Here is a 20,520-nt window from a genome sequence, read left to right as displayed (position 1 = left end):
GCTTGTCCAGAACGTGGTCACGGTTTGAGATGTACTGGTTTTCAGAAGTGGGATTTACTGGGACATTGAAGTTTCCATTTCATGGTGTCGTCAAGGTCTTGTTTGGAATTGGCTGTGTGCATGTATATTAGTATCCTATTTTCTAATGAGCCTGTATAAAATAGGTGTATTGATTTCAAGCAGGATAAGGGCTTATCCAAATATTATATAATGGCAGCAACTCAAAAATTGGATTTTCCAATCTCCGGAGTATTAACAGGATGTTGGTGTGCTTTGAGTATATATACAAGATATGAGTAAAATAAGCCCCTGTGAATGGTGCTTGTGGTTTTGTATTTACATTATTACATTTGCTGATGTGAAGTATACAGTCATTCCTAATAGGTTTGGCCAAATCATATTCAACGCAAATAGTGACTGTGATGCAGGATGTTTGTTTTCTACAACAAATAATGTGTCCCTCTCCAAATACTAAACACGCTGTACTGAACGTACTCCATGAACAATACATATGATAAGAATAAGTCCTTTCCTTCCCTGAGAAAAATGTACCATCTAACAAGTGACGAGAGCAGGTATATTACATACAGCAGTCTAAAAGCAGTGACTTCTAAAATGGTCATCAAGGCCTTTTAACCATGCCAGAGTGCTAAAAAACAAAGGACAGATGGTTCACAGTGAACACTAATGAGACAGCATTTTCCACTGTCGTCATAAAATGTAAGGCCCAGATGACACCAGTCTGCATCATTTGATTTGACAAACTGAACAACATGTTATAGTATCCTACAGCACACACGCACACACGCACACACACACACAGATCCTCTCACAAGAAGATTAGATTAGATTATTTTAGCCTGGAGATTGTTATGGTCTTTATCCTCAATAACTTGTACTTCCTGTTCCCACGGTAGCAGTCACACTATGACCCATGATCAGTGGCTAAGGCCCCCTTGGTTTCTCCCATGGCGACTTCTTGCGCTTAGACCCGCGCGAACAAGGCCAGTTAAAATCCACAAGTGCTTAAAGATTTTTTTTTTTTAATTAAGACAGCAATGGAGCCCTCAGATGGCGTTCTAAATGCTCTTACTGTAAGTTGCATCATCTATATTGGGATGTTTCATTCAGGAATATTGCGATTGCTCAAGTTCCCACCCAGGCCTCAGACGCAGTTATTTAAACCGGCATGACTCTCTGCTTTTGAAAAGGAGTTGTTAACCACAGGGCACAGCAAGTGACAGGAAAGGATTGCAAGGATCTTGGTGTGGTTTGTTGATGTTAATTTTAGATCTTCAGATGAGATTCTGGCATTTTGTTTAGTTTTCTTTTTAGTGTAAATGAACCCAAGATCCGTTTTTACAACTTCACATAACTACTAGGCAAGTACAGCAGAAAATGGTTATTTAAAGATGCCTTAAAAAGGGGGCAACAAAATCTTCTCAAAGCAGTCTTTGTGTATGCAAGGACTCAAAATGACTCAGTTATAGGAGGGACAGGATTATATTTTTTTCTCCACGAGCGTCACCTACATTTTCCTACATGGGCAAACACTGTGTGCTTTTCAATGCCCATGATTTAGACTGCCTTATTTTTCCAATAATAAACTATATCAGTGAGGAATGTGAGGCTGTTTCCTTTGGGCCCTCACTGCTCCACTTAAGAAGTCGAGGGGTTGAACAGTGGGGGATTATAGGGTGAATCATGAATAGGTCTTTCTTAACCATGTGTATGTACACATGACCAGTGATGCTGCATGCCTGTGAGACTGTTCATGCTCGTCCTCTCTGATGTGGGACTTAGAGTCTGGCCTGTGACGATGACTCTTCAAGGGCAAATAAATACTCACAATCTCTGAAATAACTCGCCTATACAGTACATAGTCATTTACACACATTCCACACACATCCAGAAAAAATACCGCCAAAAAACAGAGAATATAGCAGCTCATATTACCTCAGGCTGTTTTGTGAAGTTATAGTTAAAAGTGTGAAGCTTTTGTACAATAAGGGGAAAGTTGTTGTGAGAGTGAATCGTTTTTGGCATGACTCTTGGGATATCAATGTCGGTCTGTCGGTTGGTCCACTACTTTGGTTCAGAATGAAATAGCTCAACAACTATTGCATGGATTGCCATGACATTTTATACAGACATTCATTGACTTTTGACACAAAATCTGGTACAGGCATTCATTGTTTCCAGCTGATGTATCCTAATGACTTTGGTGATCCTCTGACCTTTTCTCTCGCGCCACCACGAGGTTGACTTTTATCATTTTGAGTGAAATGTCTCAGCTACTGGATGAATTGCCGTGAAATTTGGTTCAAACATTCACACCCCCTCAGGATGAATTTTGTACAATACTGTGGTTTATGACCAAATACCTGCTAAATGGTAATAGAATATATCATCATATATAATTTGACAACATAATGATATTCCCATCAGCCTCAGCTATACCTTGTGTTTAGTGCTTTTTGGTAAATGTTAACATGTTAGCATGCCTAGCTTAGATGGTGAACATGGTAAACATTTTTCCTGATAAAAATCAGCGTGTTAGCCATTATGAGCATGCTAGCATGCTTGTGTTTTCCTCAAAGCAGCTGCAAAGCAGCCTCAAAGCAGCTGTGCCTCACAGAGCCGCTAGCATGGCTGTAGACTCTTAGATTTGTTCAAGCTACATTTTGTTTTAATGCTTCAGTACACTTGCAGCTCACACTCAAACGCACATACAGAGACATAGCTGATGGGCATCTAGTCTCACACATGTTGTTGATTTAACATGTGTTTGCATCTGTCACTGGTGGATCAGATTGTGACGTAGATCAGTTGCCCTGTGGCTTTGCAGGATGGTTGGATTGACAGGGGCATGTTAAATTATAGGCCCGTGTTGGATGTCCACAGGAGGTAATGAGTGGATAGCCTGAGTCATGCTCTGTGTCAGCCTCTGCACTTCAATCACCACCCATATCCACATCGAAGCTACTGTGACCGAAAAGATCTGCATTTCGTTACACTGCACTCGGCATAACCACAGAGCGCATCATGTGACATGCTGCAGAGGAGTCTTGTTGAACTTGGATCCTTCCCCTTGAGTATGACCATCTGTGTCCCTGTAGAGCCAACTTTGACAGCAGTATACAGTTTCCCAGCAAGGCCCCTAAGAAAAGACTCATCCAGAGCCTCACCTCACATCTGGATGACCCAGAGGTCAGAGGCCAGGGTTGCAGGGATAGTTGGAGAGGGATTCATTCCAGTTCTCTCTTGTGCTTGCATTGTCCCTGTTGCTTTGACGCATTGCTCTTTTTGTGCAACTGACCCCACTGGTAAAATTGTCTTGATAGATTTGGTCACAGCTTGAGTTTGGAAAATTAGGTGACATAACTTTATGGAGCACTTGGATGGAGGTGCTATTGTGAGAATGTTTTTTTGTGCTAATGCAAATAAGGAGGTTTTTGACTGGAAATGGAAGTCTGTGGAATATTTTTTACAACCCCTGTCTAGATCGAACTTTAAAGACAAAATTGGCTGATTAACATTTGCCTTAAATTGTCTCAGTGACATCAAGTCTAAATATCCCTGGCTTTGCCTTTTTTTTCTGCTGAGTGTTTCTGACTAATGACTATATTAGGAAATGAATTACTGGCATTTGGGTCCTTTTAATGTTTTCTCTTCCATTAGGTTACTATAAAACAAAGATATCAGGTTGACAGCACTTTTATCATTGTCCCCATCGTCATACAACTTTTCAAAGTATTTTCAGAGTATTGTGAAAAATGCATTTTCAAAGTGTATCTGTAAAGACATCTTGCTTTGCTTTTTTTCTTTAGTGCCAGTGTGTTTGGTTAAGAATGCTTGTAGAATTACAAGATGACAAATTTAAAAAAAAAAGCATGCCTCAGAAATAACTGCCAAAACATTAGAGCAATCTCTCTTGGCCCACAGCCAGAGGTCTTACAAGGCAGCCTGTCTGTTACTAATCAAAACCAACTGGTGGGAGACTTGCCCAGCTTAGTGAAAGAGCAAGCTAAGGAAGAACTAAGGAAAAGTCCACTGAGGAGAGGAAAGAGACAAGTTTTGAGAGAAGAAGCGGAGAGGAAGTTTCTTTAACGGTGAGGAGAGAAAGTACATTAGAGGAGGGTGGAGTGAATAAATGCGTGTAGTGTGCTGGGTGAGTTGTGAGACGGGGGATGGGGCTCCTAGGATGTGACTCAGACTCCCTGTCAAAACCAGCGGGGAGGGGACCTGATGAGAAAAGGGATAGAACGGAGGAGAGCAGGGGTGGAGTGGGGGAAAAGAAAACCCGGCCCCTCTTACACCACTCCGACTCTTCGGCATTCAGCGTCAGCAAAAACCCTAATGTGATCAAGATGGAAGTTGTCTTTGGACTTTTCACTGCTCCCCGGCTTTCTGCCTGCCTTTGGGGGCTTCACTGCCTTTCCGACAGTTTTACAACGGAGATACTTACTGGAGTTCAGAAAATGGCTCGCAGAAACCTAGACTAAGGACTGCTTACAAAACAAAACGTACGTCAAGTCACTTGGAAAGAGATGGATTCAAACCCAAACGTGGACGCATTGCTTTCGGTGGATGAATGAAAAGGCAACTTGTGACACATCTCTGGATAGCTGTACTCGAAGCAAATACTGGATCTATAACCTATGTGTTGGATTATCACCTGGTGTTTTATGACTTCATATACAGCTACTGGATTATATTTCAAATCACTGTAGAATTTACAGGAAGTAAATGTTGTTACTCGAGCATAAAATATCTGAAATGTACTGAGGTGTCAGTTGTGCTGTTGTGCAACTGCTTTGGAACTATTTCTTTTGTAACCTCCATTACTAAACTAATAACCAGCTGCAGGTTCATGCCAAAAGGTGCAGATGGCATTTGGTACCATTCAGCTCTTCTCCTGAGGAAACAAAAGGTGAAAAAGTGGAGAAAAAAACACCTGTCTCAAATTTATACATTACTTTTACTGCTTAAAGGACAGCTTAATATGTTCTGTAAGAAACCGCTCTGACATAGTGTGCAAAATACTTATTTGATTTGTTTTGAAAAAAGTACTTTTGTGAATGAATAATGATAGAGAAATTGTATTGAATTGTTATTAGTCTCTAGTTTCCAGTCACGTACTGTAGAATACAGTGGGCATATCCAGGATTTCCTATCAACTCTCTTCTTCTCTATTTATTCTTAATCTTAATGTTTTTTTCAATATAGCAGATGTAGAGCTTGAGTACATCCTGCTTGTCAAATCCCCGTGCTCCTTTAGTTCTGTACATTCTGACCTAGAACAACAGGGAAAAAAACAGAGCGCAATAAAGAGCGTGGTTTGATTCATGTGATAACACCCACAGTATGTATTATGATAATGTTGGCTTGTGGAGACCCAGCTGTTCAGAGACACTGGCTGTCGTTTGCTGTTTTAGTTCCCTTTAGTTACATCATTCTCATTTTTGCGGGTGCATGGGTAGATACAGAATGACAGTTAACCAACACCCTGGATTTTTCAGACCAGTTTTTGCACAGTTAAAGTTGATGTGTGTTGAAGGTTTGCGGTGTAAATTTGACAAGCTGGTTCGGTTACAGTTCACCGTGTCAAACATGTTAAAAAGTAAACGAGGGACGTCTCCATTTGTCTTGATGATTATCTTGATGTTTTAGAAGCCAGGCAGCTTTGTTGAATGTATTCCTGGAAGCTTCTTAACACTTCAGGCAAAATGAACTGTTCCACATCAAGTACATTCAATCTACATGGCATGCTGTAAAGCTGGAAATTTGGCACAGCTCTGCTTGTCATCTTATACAGATCCACCAGCTATATACTTATATACAGGGAATTGTGAGTATAATTAAGCCCCTCTTGAACTTCCACTCTCTATTCCCTAGCTGTTTACTTTAAAAGTGAAACATTATTTACCATATTGACATTTGCACATTCAATTACTGTAAACTCAGAACTTGGGAACACGACGGTTCCTTATTCCCATCTCTCTTCTCAATTGCAGCAGATCTGCATCTCCATTTTTCCCTGGCGTCAAAAGCAGCTCTATGGGCTAGCACTGGCTGTCCACCATGCCAGTAGCCATACGGAAAAGAAGTTGGGAGGAGCATGTGACTCACCCTTCAGGGTTACAGTACAGCTATGATGACCTGGATCTGGTCTGCTGTCATGGGGTGGACAGTGAGGGGCCTTGGATGGGAGCAGGGGCTTCCAAACAAGGTCGACGAACGAGGTGTGCCTCCATGCCAGAGGGCTACCACCAGCTGCCCACAGAGGACCTGGCTCAGACTCTTGAGGTTACAGCTTCTGTTGTGAATGACGATACTGGATCAGAGCAGAAGCTGATGGAAAGCAATGTGAAGGTTCCACTGGATTTGCAGGAGTCAGTTCATGGCCCTCATGAGTTGGTGGCTGTCGACATTCCCCAAAGGTCTTCTGAATCAGAGCATCTCCAAACTGCAAACATTGACAATTGTAGCGAGTTTCACTGTAATTCTAACAGTGGGATGTCTATTGCAAATATTTCTTGTGCAACTGATAGCAGCAGTCACAGTGAGAAAACCATCAATGATGAAGGTGAAGTTGGCGCAGAGAGCAGACAGAGTCACAACATCTGCAATGACGATAATGTCTTTAAAAGTCCACATATCTCTCGTGAAGAGCAACAATGCATCTCTATCTCCTCAAACAATGGGCCTCCACTGTCTGAATCTGCTGGTGAACAGTCTGGCAAACTTCCAAATCATCAGGAAACAAAGGAGAGCCATACAGAGGGTTACAGCAGACCTCCTGAAATCCCTGAGGCCACACTAAACCAGCCCTCTGCTGCTGAACTGGAACCTCAAACTGACCTCCCAGATGTAGAGGAAAAGAAGATTTCCATCTCTGACCATGCTGACGCAAGTGTAACCTTGCCTGTTGGTGTGCTGCACAGTTCGGTTAATACGATGGAGAGCGGTGATGTGATGCCACAGGCTAACAAAACTGTGGAACCCGTTGTGACTTTAGTGGTAGAAGAAGAAGTATGTGACAAAGGAGTAACTGAAAGCTGCAGCGCGATTTCTGCTGACAAGCTGGATGGATTAAATGACTCAGAAACTCTAAATGAAAATACAGGACTTAAACACCACTCAAGAGACATTCAAGGAGGAGAGCATGACTGCACTGGGGTATTGGATCAGGCTCATGGTTGTGAAATATCCTACCAGACACTGTTGGAACAGCATAATGTTGAAATGACAGCGCTGAATGGACCTCAGGGAGAGGAAAGTGCACAAGCAGAAAGCGGCGAGAAAGCTGATAATTGTTTCAAAGATCACTGTTGCTCTTTGACAGTTAACAGCAGTATGTCATCTGAAAAGCTGGATAATGGATATTCAGAAGGAAACCCCATACAGACAAACATTTCTCGATGTGCAGACCAGCATGTGGAAACGACAGCCTCCGTAAGTCAACCAATGGAAAACATTGATGAAAGTTCAGTGTCCAAAGAGTTGGCTTGTTGTGAGGATCATACCATAGCTGAGCAGTTGGAAAATAGCTGTTCAAAACTGGATACCATCCCAGAAGTTAGCCACGTTGAGCCAGATGACACCCCTGTACTGGATCCTCAAAAGAACTCGGATTTCACCCAAAATCCAGATGTTCAGCACTCCCATATGGATGATAAACTTGCACCTACCGAGCAGCACACAGAAAACCTGCCACCACACTCTGCAGAGGTAAACGATGAGCTCTCACCAGAGGGACTCCATGGCAACCAAAAAGCCTCTGGTTGTTACCTCAGTGAGTCACCTGCCTCTGAGGTGGCAGATGGTCAGAAGGAACACCACAGGCCAGGAGCAACAGTCTCTAGAATGGAGGAGGCAGATGAGGCCGCACACACAGTTATTTATGGTGACACACAACTCGCCAGTCCAGTTTTAGATGGAATAAATGAGCCTGGAGATCAGAAAGAGGACAACGTGGTCAAAGTGCGCATGAGAAAGGTAAGGCTATATTTAATAAGATGTGGAAAGAATGCAGTAGATCATAATTGATATTAGTTTGAATGCATTTTGTCTTTATTTCTGTGTTGTAATTGTGGTTCTGGCACTTCAGCACCTCAAACTGAAGTTCTTTTTTTAAAATGAACTGACACTTACTGGGCATATACGGCCCACAAATAATTTTTGTCCCACACTTTGGCAAGCGTCTCGGAAAACAATGACTTCACTCTCACATGCTTACAGATCAGTGAGTGGGGGAATCTGTGAAATGTTTTACTCTTTCTCAACTGCTCATTGCAAAACAAGGTCCTATAAGGGCATGGAGAATATGAACGGGGGGGGGGGGGGGGGGGGGTGGAAGCTCAAGTAATCTCTGGGGTGAAAGGCTTAAACAGCTTTGTACAGCAAATACTGTATGTTGTACTATTTACACACTGCTAGCCAGCATGCTTGTTTGGAACAGTAAAGTGCCAAAAATGTAATAAGCAGTTCATTGATTTGGGCTCGTTGGAACAAAGCAATGGTCTGAGTATTTATTCACTATTAGTAGTTATGGTGTTGGCCTTTTTGGAATGGCGACAAGAAATCCATTATTTACAACGCAGGGCGCATTCAGCAGGCATGTTTTTTAGACAAGTACCATATTGTGGAAAGTTAAATTCTTCTTGTGTGTTCTTGTTGAAGACTATCACCTGCTTGTAAATCACAATTCTTACAGTTAGAGTTTAATCCCATGTGAAATCCTATGCTTGAGTTGTTTTCATAGTTGTATCTATCTGTACTGATTATAGAAATTTGAGTAACACTAGCCACCCCCCCCCCAAGCGTTTAAACATTTATTAAATTGATTATAACACATGATAATGTAGTTGTAAGCAGACATGAGGACAAGTGTTTATTCATGTACAGAATCTGTCAGTTTTACAGTTATAGTTGTTGACAAATACATTAATAAAAAAAAAATCTGCTCACCACTACATTATAGTGTGTTTTTATTCAATTTATTACTGCTTATTAATGCTAAGCGCTCAGAAGGAAACAGTTACCTCAAAAAATGCCTGACTATAAATATCAAGGTTTAGTTCTGTTAATCATTAATCACTGTGATGTTTTTTTGTATATCAGCATAAAATAAACAAGATAATCAGGTATTTTATGTGTTTCTTGTGATATATCAAGCCTCTGATGTGGCGGTTAAGAGTGGCTTGTTGGTCAGTGTGCGGAATGTTGGATGGTTTATATGATGTGACAATATGTTGGATCATATTTAACTTTGAAAAATTCAATAAAACCTATGTCTTTTAATGTTGAATGTAACACCTACAACCAGCTATGATGCCGAGTGACCAGTCACAGAGTTTGATGCATCACACACTGACACTCTGGTTATATCTGTGTTGCTGAAAAGCGTCTGAGTTGTGTAATCCCAGAGATTTTCTTGTATTATCACTGCATTATTTCAACATAAATTCCGTGTTTGCATAGAAACGTTGGAGGCCCTCTTAGTCATGACCAGTGTTGACATCACTCCATCAGTTGCCAAAAACGAGAGATCATAGTCCTGTGCAGGGACATGGAAAACCAGTGCCGCATTTATTACCTTTGGCTCCAGTTTCAATCTTAGAATGACTCTAAGCCTTTGGATTAAATATCCAAAAAAACTGGCTCCTGGAACTCGAAAAAAGGAGTTCAGCCGTAAAAGTGGAAGGCGCCAAAGCAATCCATCCACCATATGGTGATGGCTTGCCTGCTCTTTGACTGCACCACAGGGTTTTCACCATGAGGTGCATTTACATAATGTATATACAGTTTACTAAGAAAACGTGCTTTAGGGGAGGTCATGAGGACAGAAAAATTATTAGGCAATGAAAATTAACATTATCAAAACCAAGGTAACATACTGTATTTAGTATAAAGAAAAGGGAGAAGAAGCTGTTTAATATCATGAAGGAAATTATGAAACTGATGTTATTATCTCTGCAGCAACGCGGAATTATCTCTGACAAGATATTGTACTAACTAATGATTATGTATCCGGTGAACCGTGTTGTTGCAGATTGAAGATTCAGTTCATAGAGTGAACCCATCTGGTTTGCATAATGGCTTCAGATTAACCTGGTATTGGGCTTTGTTACTGTTTATTTGTTTTAGCAACAAGGCCTTATCCTGACCTCAGGGCCAAACTGGCTCAACTGTCATTTATCTGACAGCAGACGACTTGGCAACATCATCGTCTCCGTGCTCTCGCTGTCTCTTTTTCTGCTTAATTAAATGCTTGTCTTTTCATCACTATTTATGAATGAGTTACCTACATTGAGTGTATGCACAGCAAAGAAAGAGAACCCTTGGTTTAATGGACAGGTCTGATAAATGGGATGCAGGCCACCGGGTATAAGAGGGGGTTTGAAAAAGAGAGCAAGGAAAGGAGAAGGAGGGGTCTAAGAGTTCAAACAGTGTGGGAACTGTCTCCCATCTCAAAAAACAGGAAGTCGAGAGGAATGTAACAGAAACCTCAAAAGATGGGAAAGAGAGAAAAGAAACCTTCTGAGAACACCCAAACCACCAGAATGCCCCCAAAAAAACTTTGCCTCTCTGAGGCGCCTGACATTGCTCTGCACTTGTTTTTTACTCTGCTGTTTTGTGGTTGTTATTGCCATCTCGAGCCAGATGCTTTTGTTCATTCAGTGAGGCCTCGTAAAGATGTCATTGTTTTACCACGATACAATGTTTCATTGTGATTCTTTGCCAAGGAGAAAGCACGTAGCGATGTGCACTGCCACCAGCTAGGAATGCCAATGAATGCATCAATGTGAGACACATTTCCATGAGACACATGTTACTCGATGTCTATTTGCTCTCTCAGCAAACCCAATAGGAACTGCTTTTGACAGCCTAATTGGGCACTAACTGGAAAATAAATGTAAGCGCAAGTCATAAGACGTTATTAAGGATGGAGCTGGGAGCCAGGCGCAGGGTTGGAGCTGTAGCTTGTTTATCGTGATGCAGATTCTATCTAGGATCCATAAGCCTGTCAACCTCGCACACATTAGCATTAGTCACATCTCAGCCCATGTGAATGTCGTCATCGCAACACACCCATTGTACACTTAACTAAAGCAAGATCAAGCCACATTAACCACTCCACAGGACCTGTTTGTGATTAAAGTAAGCACTTATATTATCCTACATAACCCAATAAGATTGCTCTCTAATGTATCACACCTAAGAACAGACACAGCACATGAAAACCAGGCTCACGTTCACATGTTAACATGCCTCTGTACCTAAGTTGCACAAACATACAATCACAGTGACTGTGTGTCCCATGAGCTCACCCTCATAAAGTGTTTAACAGGGTCTGTTATTGGAGATTGTAACAAGGTTTGTTTGGGACTAATGAGCCAGCCGTGTGATGTCATTTCTTGGGGTTCTTCTCGGGAGAGAAGCTCAGACAGAGAGCCACACCCGGAGCCAGGATAAAAGACAGGCAGAAGGAAATGAAAACATATACTGTGTTAAGAACTACAGAAAGAGATTTATATTGCATCAAGCAAAACAGGATTGAGGGATATCAAACAGACAGAGTGGTAGGTGGGCTGGACTGTCTGTCATTTAGCTTGTCTTACTGGAGACGCACCACCTGAGGTCACTGTGAGACTGGATAATTGAACACTGCAGATCAGAGGACCATGGGGAAAATATTTGAAGTCTTGAAGTCATATGATTAAAAATGGACCAGAGATGATACAAAAGAGATAAATATTAAATGCACAGGATGTGTGGGAAAACACAGAGCAAAACGACCAGGACTATTTTAAGTGCAGAAAGGAGAGGGATACAGAAGAGCAGAGGGTGAAAGTGTCAAGATAAGAGTTATCAGCAGCAGTTGAAAAGGAAGAGGAAAGAGAAGTATGGAGAAGGGATGAGCAGAGTTTACAGAGTAGAGCTCCTCAATTATTTTGGCATGACGGGCCAAAAGCTAAAGTTTAGATATTAGATGGACGTGGAACAGAGCTGAGTCACTTTGACATTAATTGTTTGGAGACGTCACAAGTAGTAATTATAGGTTTGATGTAATTAACTGTTGTAAAAAAAATAATTATGGATTATTGTGGATCACTTGGGCGGCCTTGATGTAGATGAAAGTAAAATCACTGTAGAGATGAGCTAATTCTAGTGCCATCCAAGCCAATCAGTCTGCTAGTCAACTAGTCTTTGGTTCTATATTGAATCTGTACTGAAACTGTATATTGATAATACTTAATATACTGTGATGCCATACTGATCAGCAAGCAGGTAACAAGCTGATGAATCTATAAAATATATGACTTGCCAGTTAGTGTTCTTGTCTTTATTACTGTTCATATATTATAGTAAGAAAAGGTAGTAACCTTCCATAAAAGGCACATGTAAGAAAAATAGTTTAGGAAAGCAGCTATCCCTGATGTTTCTCAACAAAATGAAGTCTGAACTGCAATGACTGCAAATAGATATTATCAGAATTATTGATTTATCGGGTTTATTAATGGTTAGATATATGCACATTTTAACAGAAAACACAAAGACAACATTGAATGAAGTTTAAATGTACTTTCTTCAGGTTAAGTAGGTAGCTGGAAAACAAAACAACAAGTATGTTCAGGAAATGTCCTTTTTGACAGTTTAGAGTAAGCAATCGTCACACTGAACACTTCAGTACGCAGGAAAACAAATGTCATCCTGTGCATGTGCATAAAAATATGCATTTGTTCCAACCTTAAAGAACATAACCATTGGTTTTTGTCATTTCCAGTGGCACCCTTCTGTCACTTTCCCTATCCTCAGATAACTGAGTCACAGTCGCCCAAGATAGAAATGGAAATAAAGTTGGTCATAAATAGCATGCTATAATAGTTTATCCTTCCACATTTATGAGCTCAGTTCAATAATATCCTTTTCTCTGATTTGTCTCTTTATTCAGCGTGAGCATGCTCGTCTGGACTCAATGGTGTTGCTGCTGATGAAGCTGGACCAGTTGGACCAGGAAATTGAGAATGCCCTCAGTGCCACCTCCTCGATGGACAGCACCCCAACGCTCCATCGACGACAACTCCTGGTACACACCTGCATGTTACCTTGCTGGATTTGACTCCAGTTTCTACTGTGATTGAAACAACTCTTCATTTAAACCTGCTGTCGTAGCTTGTATTGCACCAAATGGATCCAGAAATGACCTTCATTCATTCATTCCTTCACCTACAGTAATTTTATGTGTCCCCTAGTGGCCAATATGAGGCATAGCAATGTCTATAGGCACTGGGCATCATTGATCTACTGATGTAGTGTGCTTTGCATTTAACTATGCTCTTGATCTTGATCTTGATCTTTGAGGAAATTTTAAAATAGAGGAAAACACTGCTCTTTGCACAACAATGTAACGCTTGCATTGTCATTTTTGTTTTTTACCTGTGCAGGAGTTTGATGTAGGATCTGTGCCAGCAGCATCACAAAACCCTCTACAGCTACACGTTCCTGCTGCCTCCACCTCAGGACCTACACCAGCCCTCGGAGCAAAACCCAAGAGTGGGGTAAGTCAGGAGCTCTATATATACCAACATACATCAACAACATAATCAGCAGGTTATGAGGTGACACATCTGGAAAGATAGCACTCGTCATACCAAAATATCAACAGCATGATTGCTGAGAGACCAATTAAGACACACACATACCATCTGCCACTGTCAGGCCTCACCATCGTTCTTTACTTCGGTTTTCATTTGTGTATTTCATCTAAACTGAAATGGCCTGGTTTGTGTGTCTCCATTTTGAAAGTATGAATGTTATTCTCCGCATCATTTACAGTTCATCCCAGAAAGATCCAGAGGAATTATAGGAATTATAAACTTCAGTAAAACTAGAGGATTTTAAGACCTCGACATTATCAATTGTACATAGTTGTGGCTGTTTTAAAGAGGTTTCTGGTTTCTCTTGTGATGATTAAGCATTTAAAATGATTTGCATTGTTTTTTCATTGAGCATAGAGCTACTGTTTAATAGCTTTTATGTCTCCAATAAAACAAACTTTTTTCTCTCACAAACACAGAGGGCACACACAAATTCCCAATTGTAGGAATGTCCCCCAGCACTTAGGGCTTAGCCAAGCAGACGTTAAAACTCTGTAATTAGCTGGTTCCAAAGATCTAGACCGCTTCTCCCCAACAAAGGGGTCAGAAGGGAGGTCCAGGGGTGAAAAGCCAGGGCAGGGGGGAGCGGGGGACACGCTTCAAGTGAGACGTGCGTCTTCAAACCCCTTGCTTGCTCACTTAATGACTTTGTCAGCCTTGCTTGCTATTGCCTTCAGAATGAGGTCAAGTGAACAAGGCCGGTATCCAGTACATGTAAACGTTTGAATGGAAATTTAAAAAATGATTTGAACTGCTTTGAGACACTATCTCAGGATCTCCGAACAGGATGTTTCTGTTTCAAAACAGTCCTCTTATCTTGCTAGAACAAAACACTGCAACCTGTGGAAACGTCAGACGAAAGGGACGTCTCACATTCCTGAATTATCTCTCACAACTCTGTGTTGATATTGCTTTGTCTTGTTGCACGTCACTCATGTGTGACGGTTAATTTAAGGGACACAGAGCAACATACTCTATGAAGTGTGATGTATTATGTCTGTGGCCAACTGTTTCCACAACCTCCATTCCTGCAGTAACCCGAGGTAACTCGCTAAGCTTGGGTACACAGTGCTTTCACTGCGCCTAATAGGAGGCTTTTTACAGTGGAGGCCCTGTGGGGTGATTGATTGAGGCCAAAGAGATGATGACTTCATGAAGGGGATTCTCAGTGGTTAATGGTAGTAGGGGACTATTGAGTCCTTTCAGACTTAAAGTGTTGTGACGCCCACTTAATCTTTTTAGCTAGACAATACAAATCCTTTAAATGATGTAAACACGAGGCAGATGTGAGGAAGGACCAGGGTTGAGGTTAAAGCTTTAATTCAGTCATCACAGTTGTGTTTTACAAGATGACAGCATACATAATATAATAGATTATTCAAGCACAGAATAATTACTATCATTTGTTTTTATATAAAAATACTACTCAGAGGGCACCCTGGGTAGAGTACCATGTGTCATGGCTGAGTCCTTACCGCAGCGGCCTGGGTTCGAGTCCAACCTACTGCGTGCAATGCAACAAAATACACCACCAGAAACTGCAGCCTCAAAAACGTTTTAAGTTTAATCAATACCCGTCTGACACTGTGATGACAAAGGCAGAACATTGCAAGCTTCAGATTAATAGGATTTATTGTAGGGCTTTTGGATTATATTACATTTTAAGATGCCCACTTCTGTTCACCCCTTACACAGTGAATAGCCACATCCAAACATTAAAATTATAGACTGAAAACAAAGCTTGTACTGTATGCAGTATGTTCAACAAAGCAAAAACCCAGCCGTAAAAATTAACAATCCGTAAAAACAATGCTAGACAATAAATCACTGCCTCTGTGCTACATAGCATTTTCACTGGCATTTGCATGTGTTGCCTTGAAAATGTCTTGACATCAATCCTAACAAGGAGGCATTTGCAAGTTTACACAGGACAGCAAACAACATATATCTTTTTAGTCTTCTAAGCCGATGGTGAGTGCAACCCGTTTTAAAGGTAACGTCAACACAGAAATTGCTACTGTACACACTCCTGTAATTAATGAGAAGAAGTCCAAGCAGCTGAGATATAAGTAGCAGCATGTGGACGTATTACAGCACAATCTTGATACTATATATGCAGTACCAAGATAAATATCTCCATGCAGAGGGTCAGTGAGAGGTTCAAATCTGAAATTCTGGCAGGAAGTAAGACCAACTGACAGTGAGATCAATGCATTTTAGGTGTGTGTCTTTGTTAATATTTTACTTAAAGAGTAATTCAACACTGACTCCATCAATTTTTTGAGTAAGTAAATTATGTGTACAATCACTTTATTACACTATCAATTGATCTATAGAGTTAATGTAGTGTTCCTTTTTTCAGTGAAAATACAATTGTTAAAAGAAATCTGTAAAGAAAAGAAAAAAAAATCTGGTATGATTTGCAAAGACATGGAGAAATTGAAAGTGTGCAACTATTTGTGGTATTTATGTGCTGAAGCCTCGCCAAGCCAAGCTAGCACTTCAAATGGCTTTAAAGTACCATCTTGGCCATCAGTGAATGTTGGGACTGAAGTCACTGTCACTGGTTTCAATGTCGGCCGGGAAAAAAAGCGTTACCTCGGGCTGGTGTGAAAACATGAGGAACACAACTGTTACCGGTTGATATATAGATGTTAAAACGAGAGTTACATATGTAACTACAGTTCTATGAACTCTGGGTGACCGCCAGATATGTGTCTGGGCATTACATCTGTTTTAATGCCCAGATACATGTGAGTGTAGAAAGTCAGGGGCAAAGAAATGTGACTGTCTCTTCTTGTGGATGATTGCAGAGGAGTGGCTGGTGTGAGTGTGTGTGTGTGTGTGTGTGTGTGTGTGTATTTTGATATGGGTTATGTTGAAGTGTTTATCATTGTGCATTTGCATTCCTTCCATCTTATGTGGGATTATGCAAGAGGTAACTGGTATTTGTGTTAAAGCTGTCCCCCTGACACCTCCTGGCACTCAGTGTAACACCGTGGTGCGATTGTACCAAGCGCATACTCGAGCTGTTCTGTCTTTTATGTAACAATGATAAATGTGAAGTAGTGGTACGTGGCTTTACAGTATCATTCACTCACTGTTATGGATAAGGCGTTGGGTTCAAGTTAACAGATTCTTGGCTCCTTGCTAGCTTATTGGTGACTATTGTTAGCCTTCGGCAGGTGGCTGTTATTCTTGCATCGAATGTGGGGCTAACATCTAGCGGATGTTGTGCCACAGCAGGTGTTTTTTTCTTATGGTGGAACTGCTATTCTTTGCCCCAGAGTGTTTTTGTTGGCAGGTTCCTATTACTTGCTTAGTGTAGCAGGTGTCTTGCAATGTTATTTAGCTTGCATTGTTGTGTTGCAACAGGTGGCTTTTATTTGGTTTATAGACTGATGTGTATCTATTGATTTGGCTGTATATTATATTTAGAGGTACAGCTAACAATTATTTACATTATGGATTAGGCTGCAAATTATTTTCTCAATCGTTTGGTCTATGAAATGTCAAGAAATAGAGAAAAATGTTGGAGTATCTGGAGAGGCAAACTTAAGTTATGCGTGGTGCGAGAGCCATTTGTTATGTGACTCTATTTTTAGAGCTCTGTGGCTGCAGAGGATGTGCCAAGCTACAGAGGCGGGTGGAGGCCGCTGACCCCTGACCACCTTCCTCTGAATGTTACAGTCGGAAACAACATATCAGTCAACCTCAGCACGGAGAGTTCTCAGCAGAAAGACTTAACTCAGAATCCCCTAAAGACCTCAGCGACTGAAGAAGGCGCAGACCATGGCTGTCTGTTAAATTTAGCACAGGGGTGTTTTACATGTCATGCATATGGTGACAGGTAAGGCGCTGCCCTATACCAACCCTCATCCTCTCCGTCTTTGGCAAACATTCCATAACAGGGCAACCTTTGACCCTATGTTTGGATCTGTATTCTGTCTCCACAGCAACAGCGCTCCAAACCCAACTTGCCACTGTTTTACTTTCCAATCTCTGGACTTTTCATGTCAGGATTCAAGGGATTTTCTGGGACGATGATTGATTGAGAGATATTTTTATTTTAGAATGACGGAAGGACTTTATTCCCTGTCAGTGGGTTATGTATGTACATAGCTCTTTATCTGTCTGTGGTTTGGTGGACAATAGAAGTGCTGTGGTTTGCGTGCTAAGGTCACTAGCAGATCTGTGCTCTGTCCTTCCTCCGTGTTCCGCTTTGGTAGCCTCACAGTCCCCAAACATCCTTTGTCCAAACCACACCTTCTCAATGTCCCACTCAGATAAAAGACTCAATATTTAGCTTCTTTCGCTGCATTTTATTTATCTCTACATTTGCTCCCACTCTCTCTCTTTCCCGTCCTTGGTCAACAGTCAACACCATGTGCGGCAGGCATAATTATGTTTGCCTTCTTTCCTCCCACATATTTGGCTTAAAGACTGTAGTAGGCCATAATGAGTCAGCGAGCTATGAAACCAACCGCCATTCAGTCTGTCAAGGGGTGCCAGTAGTGGCTCTGGTCACGGCCACGCAAGCCGCTTTGTGTGGTGTCATTGTCTTCAAGGTCACTCCTCTGCTGAGCACAGCTGTAACAAGGAGACAAACACAGACCTGCTGTGGTTTAAAAAAAGAGGTTAAGAAAAAAGAAAAGGCTTGTGTTTGGAACAGGATGTGGAAAATGAACTTCTCCTCAACCCCCACAAGGAAACCTTGTTTTTCCTGTCGATTCAAGGCTATAGCCGTTGCATAAAGCACTCCAAGAACAGGAGAGAGAGGGATATACTGAATAAATATACTTCTCATTTTTTGTAGTTGGCAGCGTATCATCAGAAAACAAAATCCAAAACAAAGCAGAGCACGAAGCCAAAGCTGTTCACATCTATCTGCCTGAGCCTCAGTGCGCATACTGAACATTTTGTCAAAATGGATTTGAGCTTAATTGTTTCACAGAATTACTTTTCTGTTTTAGCTTCTTTGTGGTAGTCGAACATCACATAAATCTATGTGTTTACAACCATGTGCACAATGGCAACTCTCTCTTTGTTTGTTTTTATGACAACATGCTGCGGCATGACGCCTAAGTCACATCAACTTAATCACCAATGTGATTTACTGGCTCCATATGGTTTTTGGTACTTTTTTTTAAAACTTGAAATGATTCATAGTTTTTCATCCAACGTGAAAACATTTGTTGCTAACAAGTACTAGTTGTTAGTGTTGAAGGCACGCACTGAGTCAGTGAAGTGAAGCGCTCATCTATTACGTAAAGGAGACAGTAAAAAGTGTAGGGAATAGTTGCAGGATGATGGTACTTGTTGACAGTAAATCTTAAGGATGACTGGAATATGCAGGCATCTGGAAACACCCCTGCAGCCCGCTGATAATGAACCACCATAAATCACAGAACGAACAAACAAACTGAATGCACCCTCAGAAACACACACACACACACACACACACACACACACACACACTCAAATTCATAGACGCTGAAACATGTACACAGGAATTCATTGAAAAACCAGGTGCAATTTATGCAACGCTTATTCAGGCTTGTGATTTAGGGTTTTAATTGGGACATTCGTCTTGAGCATGTGTTCACATTTTTGTTTTGAATGTGTTTTCATTCATGTTTGCCTTGAAGTTACATTACCTCAGCCAATACACACCTGAGTGTCTCGCTCAATGAATCATCTTTGCCCTCAGTGCCTAAAGAAGGAGTGTGGTCTGCTTATAAAAGGTTTTTTTTTTAATTTTATTTAGAGCTAAACAACTTAAAAATTGTACCTGTGCAGAAAGTGTGTGTACAGTTAGGTTACGCAACATGCAGTGCCCTCTAAAGTTGACAGTCAAGATGTGCATTCTTTAGTAAATGTTACAAAACTGTGACCCAGCTATGTCTCGCCCACTGGTCCTTCTGGTAAGTCAGTAAGCCGTGTGTCTGCCACAGGACTGACTGCTATGGGGCCACCACAGTCTTCTACAGAGGACGGTCTAATCCCTCTGTGTTGTTAACCCACTCTCCGCTCTCTCCCAAAAATGTCAGCGGCTAATCCACAGGCTAGCATTGTTGGTGCAGTTGGGATCATAAGGCTTATCCCTATTAAGCCACAAATTCAACCTGGTGAGCGGGAACAGGTGACACATTTTGTCTCTTAATCAGTGCAACAAGACAAGGGAGATAAATGTGCGTTTTTGTCATCCATCCAACTTTTTATCCCATGTTTTTAAAACCACTTGTGGAGCTATTACACCATAAAGAAAAGACTAGCCTTGTCAGAGTAGTCTATAATGGATGATTGATTGATGGGTACGTGAGTGTTTGTGTGTGTTTTCTTGGTGTGTTTGTGTGTGTGATACTGTTCCCCTTTATGTGGATTAAACTATCCTTTGTGAGAACCAAAACTGCTTGTAAAAATGTAAGTGTAGTTATCTGATCTTTTTAAAAACATCTAGACTGCAATGATCTTCCTATCTTGAAACCAAGACATTTCACATAGTTCATTGATCTTTCTCACTCAGTTTAAAGTTAGATTACAAAATCCACACAGTATGGTTATTACTTGGTCATTCACTGTGCAGGTGAAACAGGCAACCAAAATGCATTAAATCAGGATGAATGATGCTGCTTATGTTGTCTCTTAATATCATAAAAAAGTATACTATGCTTGTTTTATTTTCCATCAAGCAGTAAAATGTTATGTATAATAAAATGTACATAGTGGGCATATTTTACCATGTTACATTGCATCTGGTGTCGATATTATAACGTCAATGCTGAAATGATATAGTGGTGATCCTTATTCTGTATTGTATTGACCTACCAGATGTAGAAGGAAACCTGAAATG

The 20,520-nt window shown here is 41.1% G+C and overlaps 1 protein-coding gene across 1 annotated transcript in view; it reads left to right on the top strand.

Annotated features, from left to right (window-relative positions):
- Positions 1-6,084: 6,084 nt before the first annotated feature.
- Positions 6,085-20,520, top strand: part of dlc1 (DLC1 Rho GTPase activating protein) — a 75,950-nt gene continuing 61,514 nt past the window's right edge. The window contains exons 1-3 of the mRNA XM_070911861.1: positions 6,085-8,001; positions 12,962-13,096; positions 13,455-13,568. Coding sequence (XP_070767962.1) covers positions 6,085-8,001; positions 12,962-13,096; positions 13,455-13,568 — 2,166 coding nt within the window. The remainder of the gene's footprint in view (positions 8,002-12,961; positions 13,097-13,454; positions 13,569-20,520) is intronic.

The sequence above is a fragment of the Enoplosus armatus genome, chromosome 2, assembly GCF_043641665.1.
Source record: "Enoplosus armatus isolate fEnoArm2 chromosome 2, fEnoArm2.hap1, whole genome shotgun sequence".
In the NCBI taxonomy this organism is placed as follows: Eukaryota; Metazoa; Chordata; class Actinopteri; order Centrarchiformes; family Enoplosidae; genus Enoplosus; species Enoplosus armatus.
Note: the sequence above shows the minus strand (reverse complement) of the source record. Positions and strands in the feature narration are given on the sequence as shown.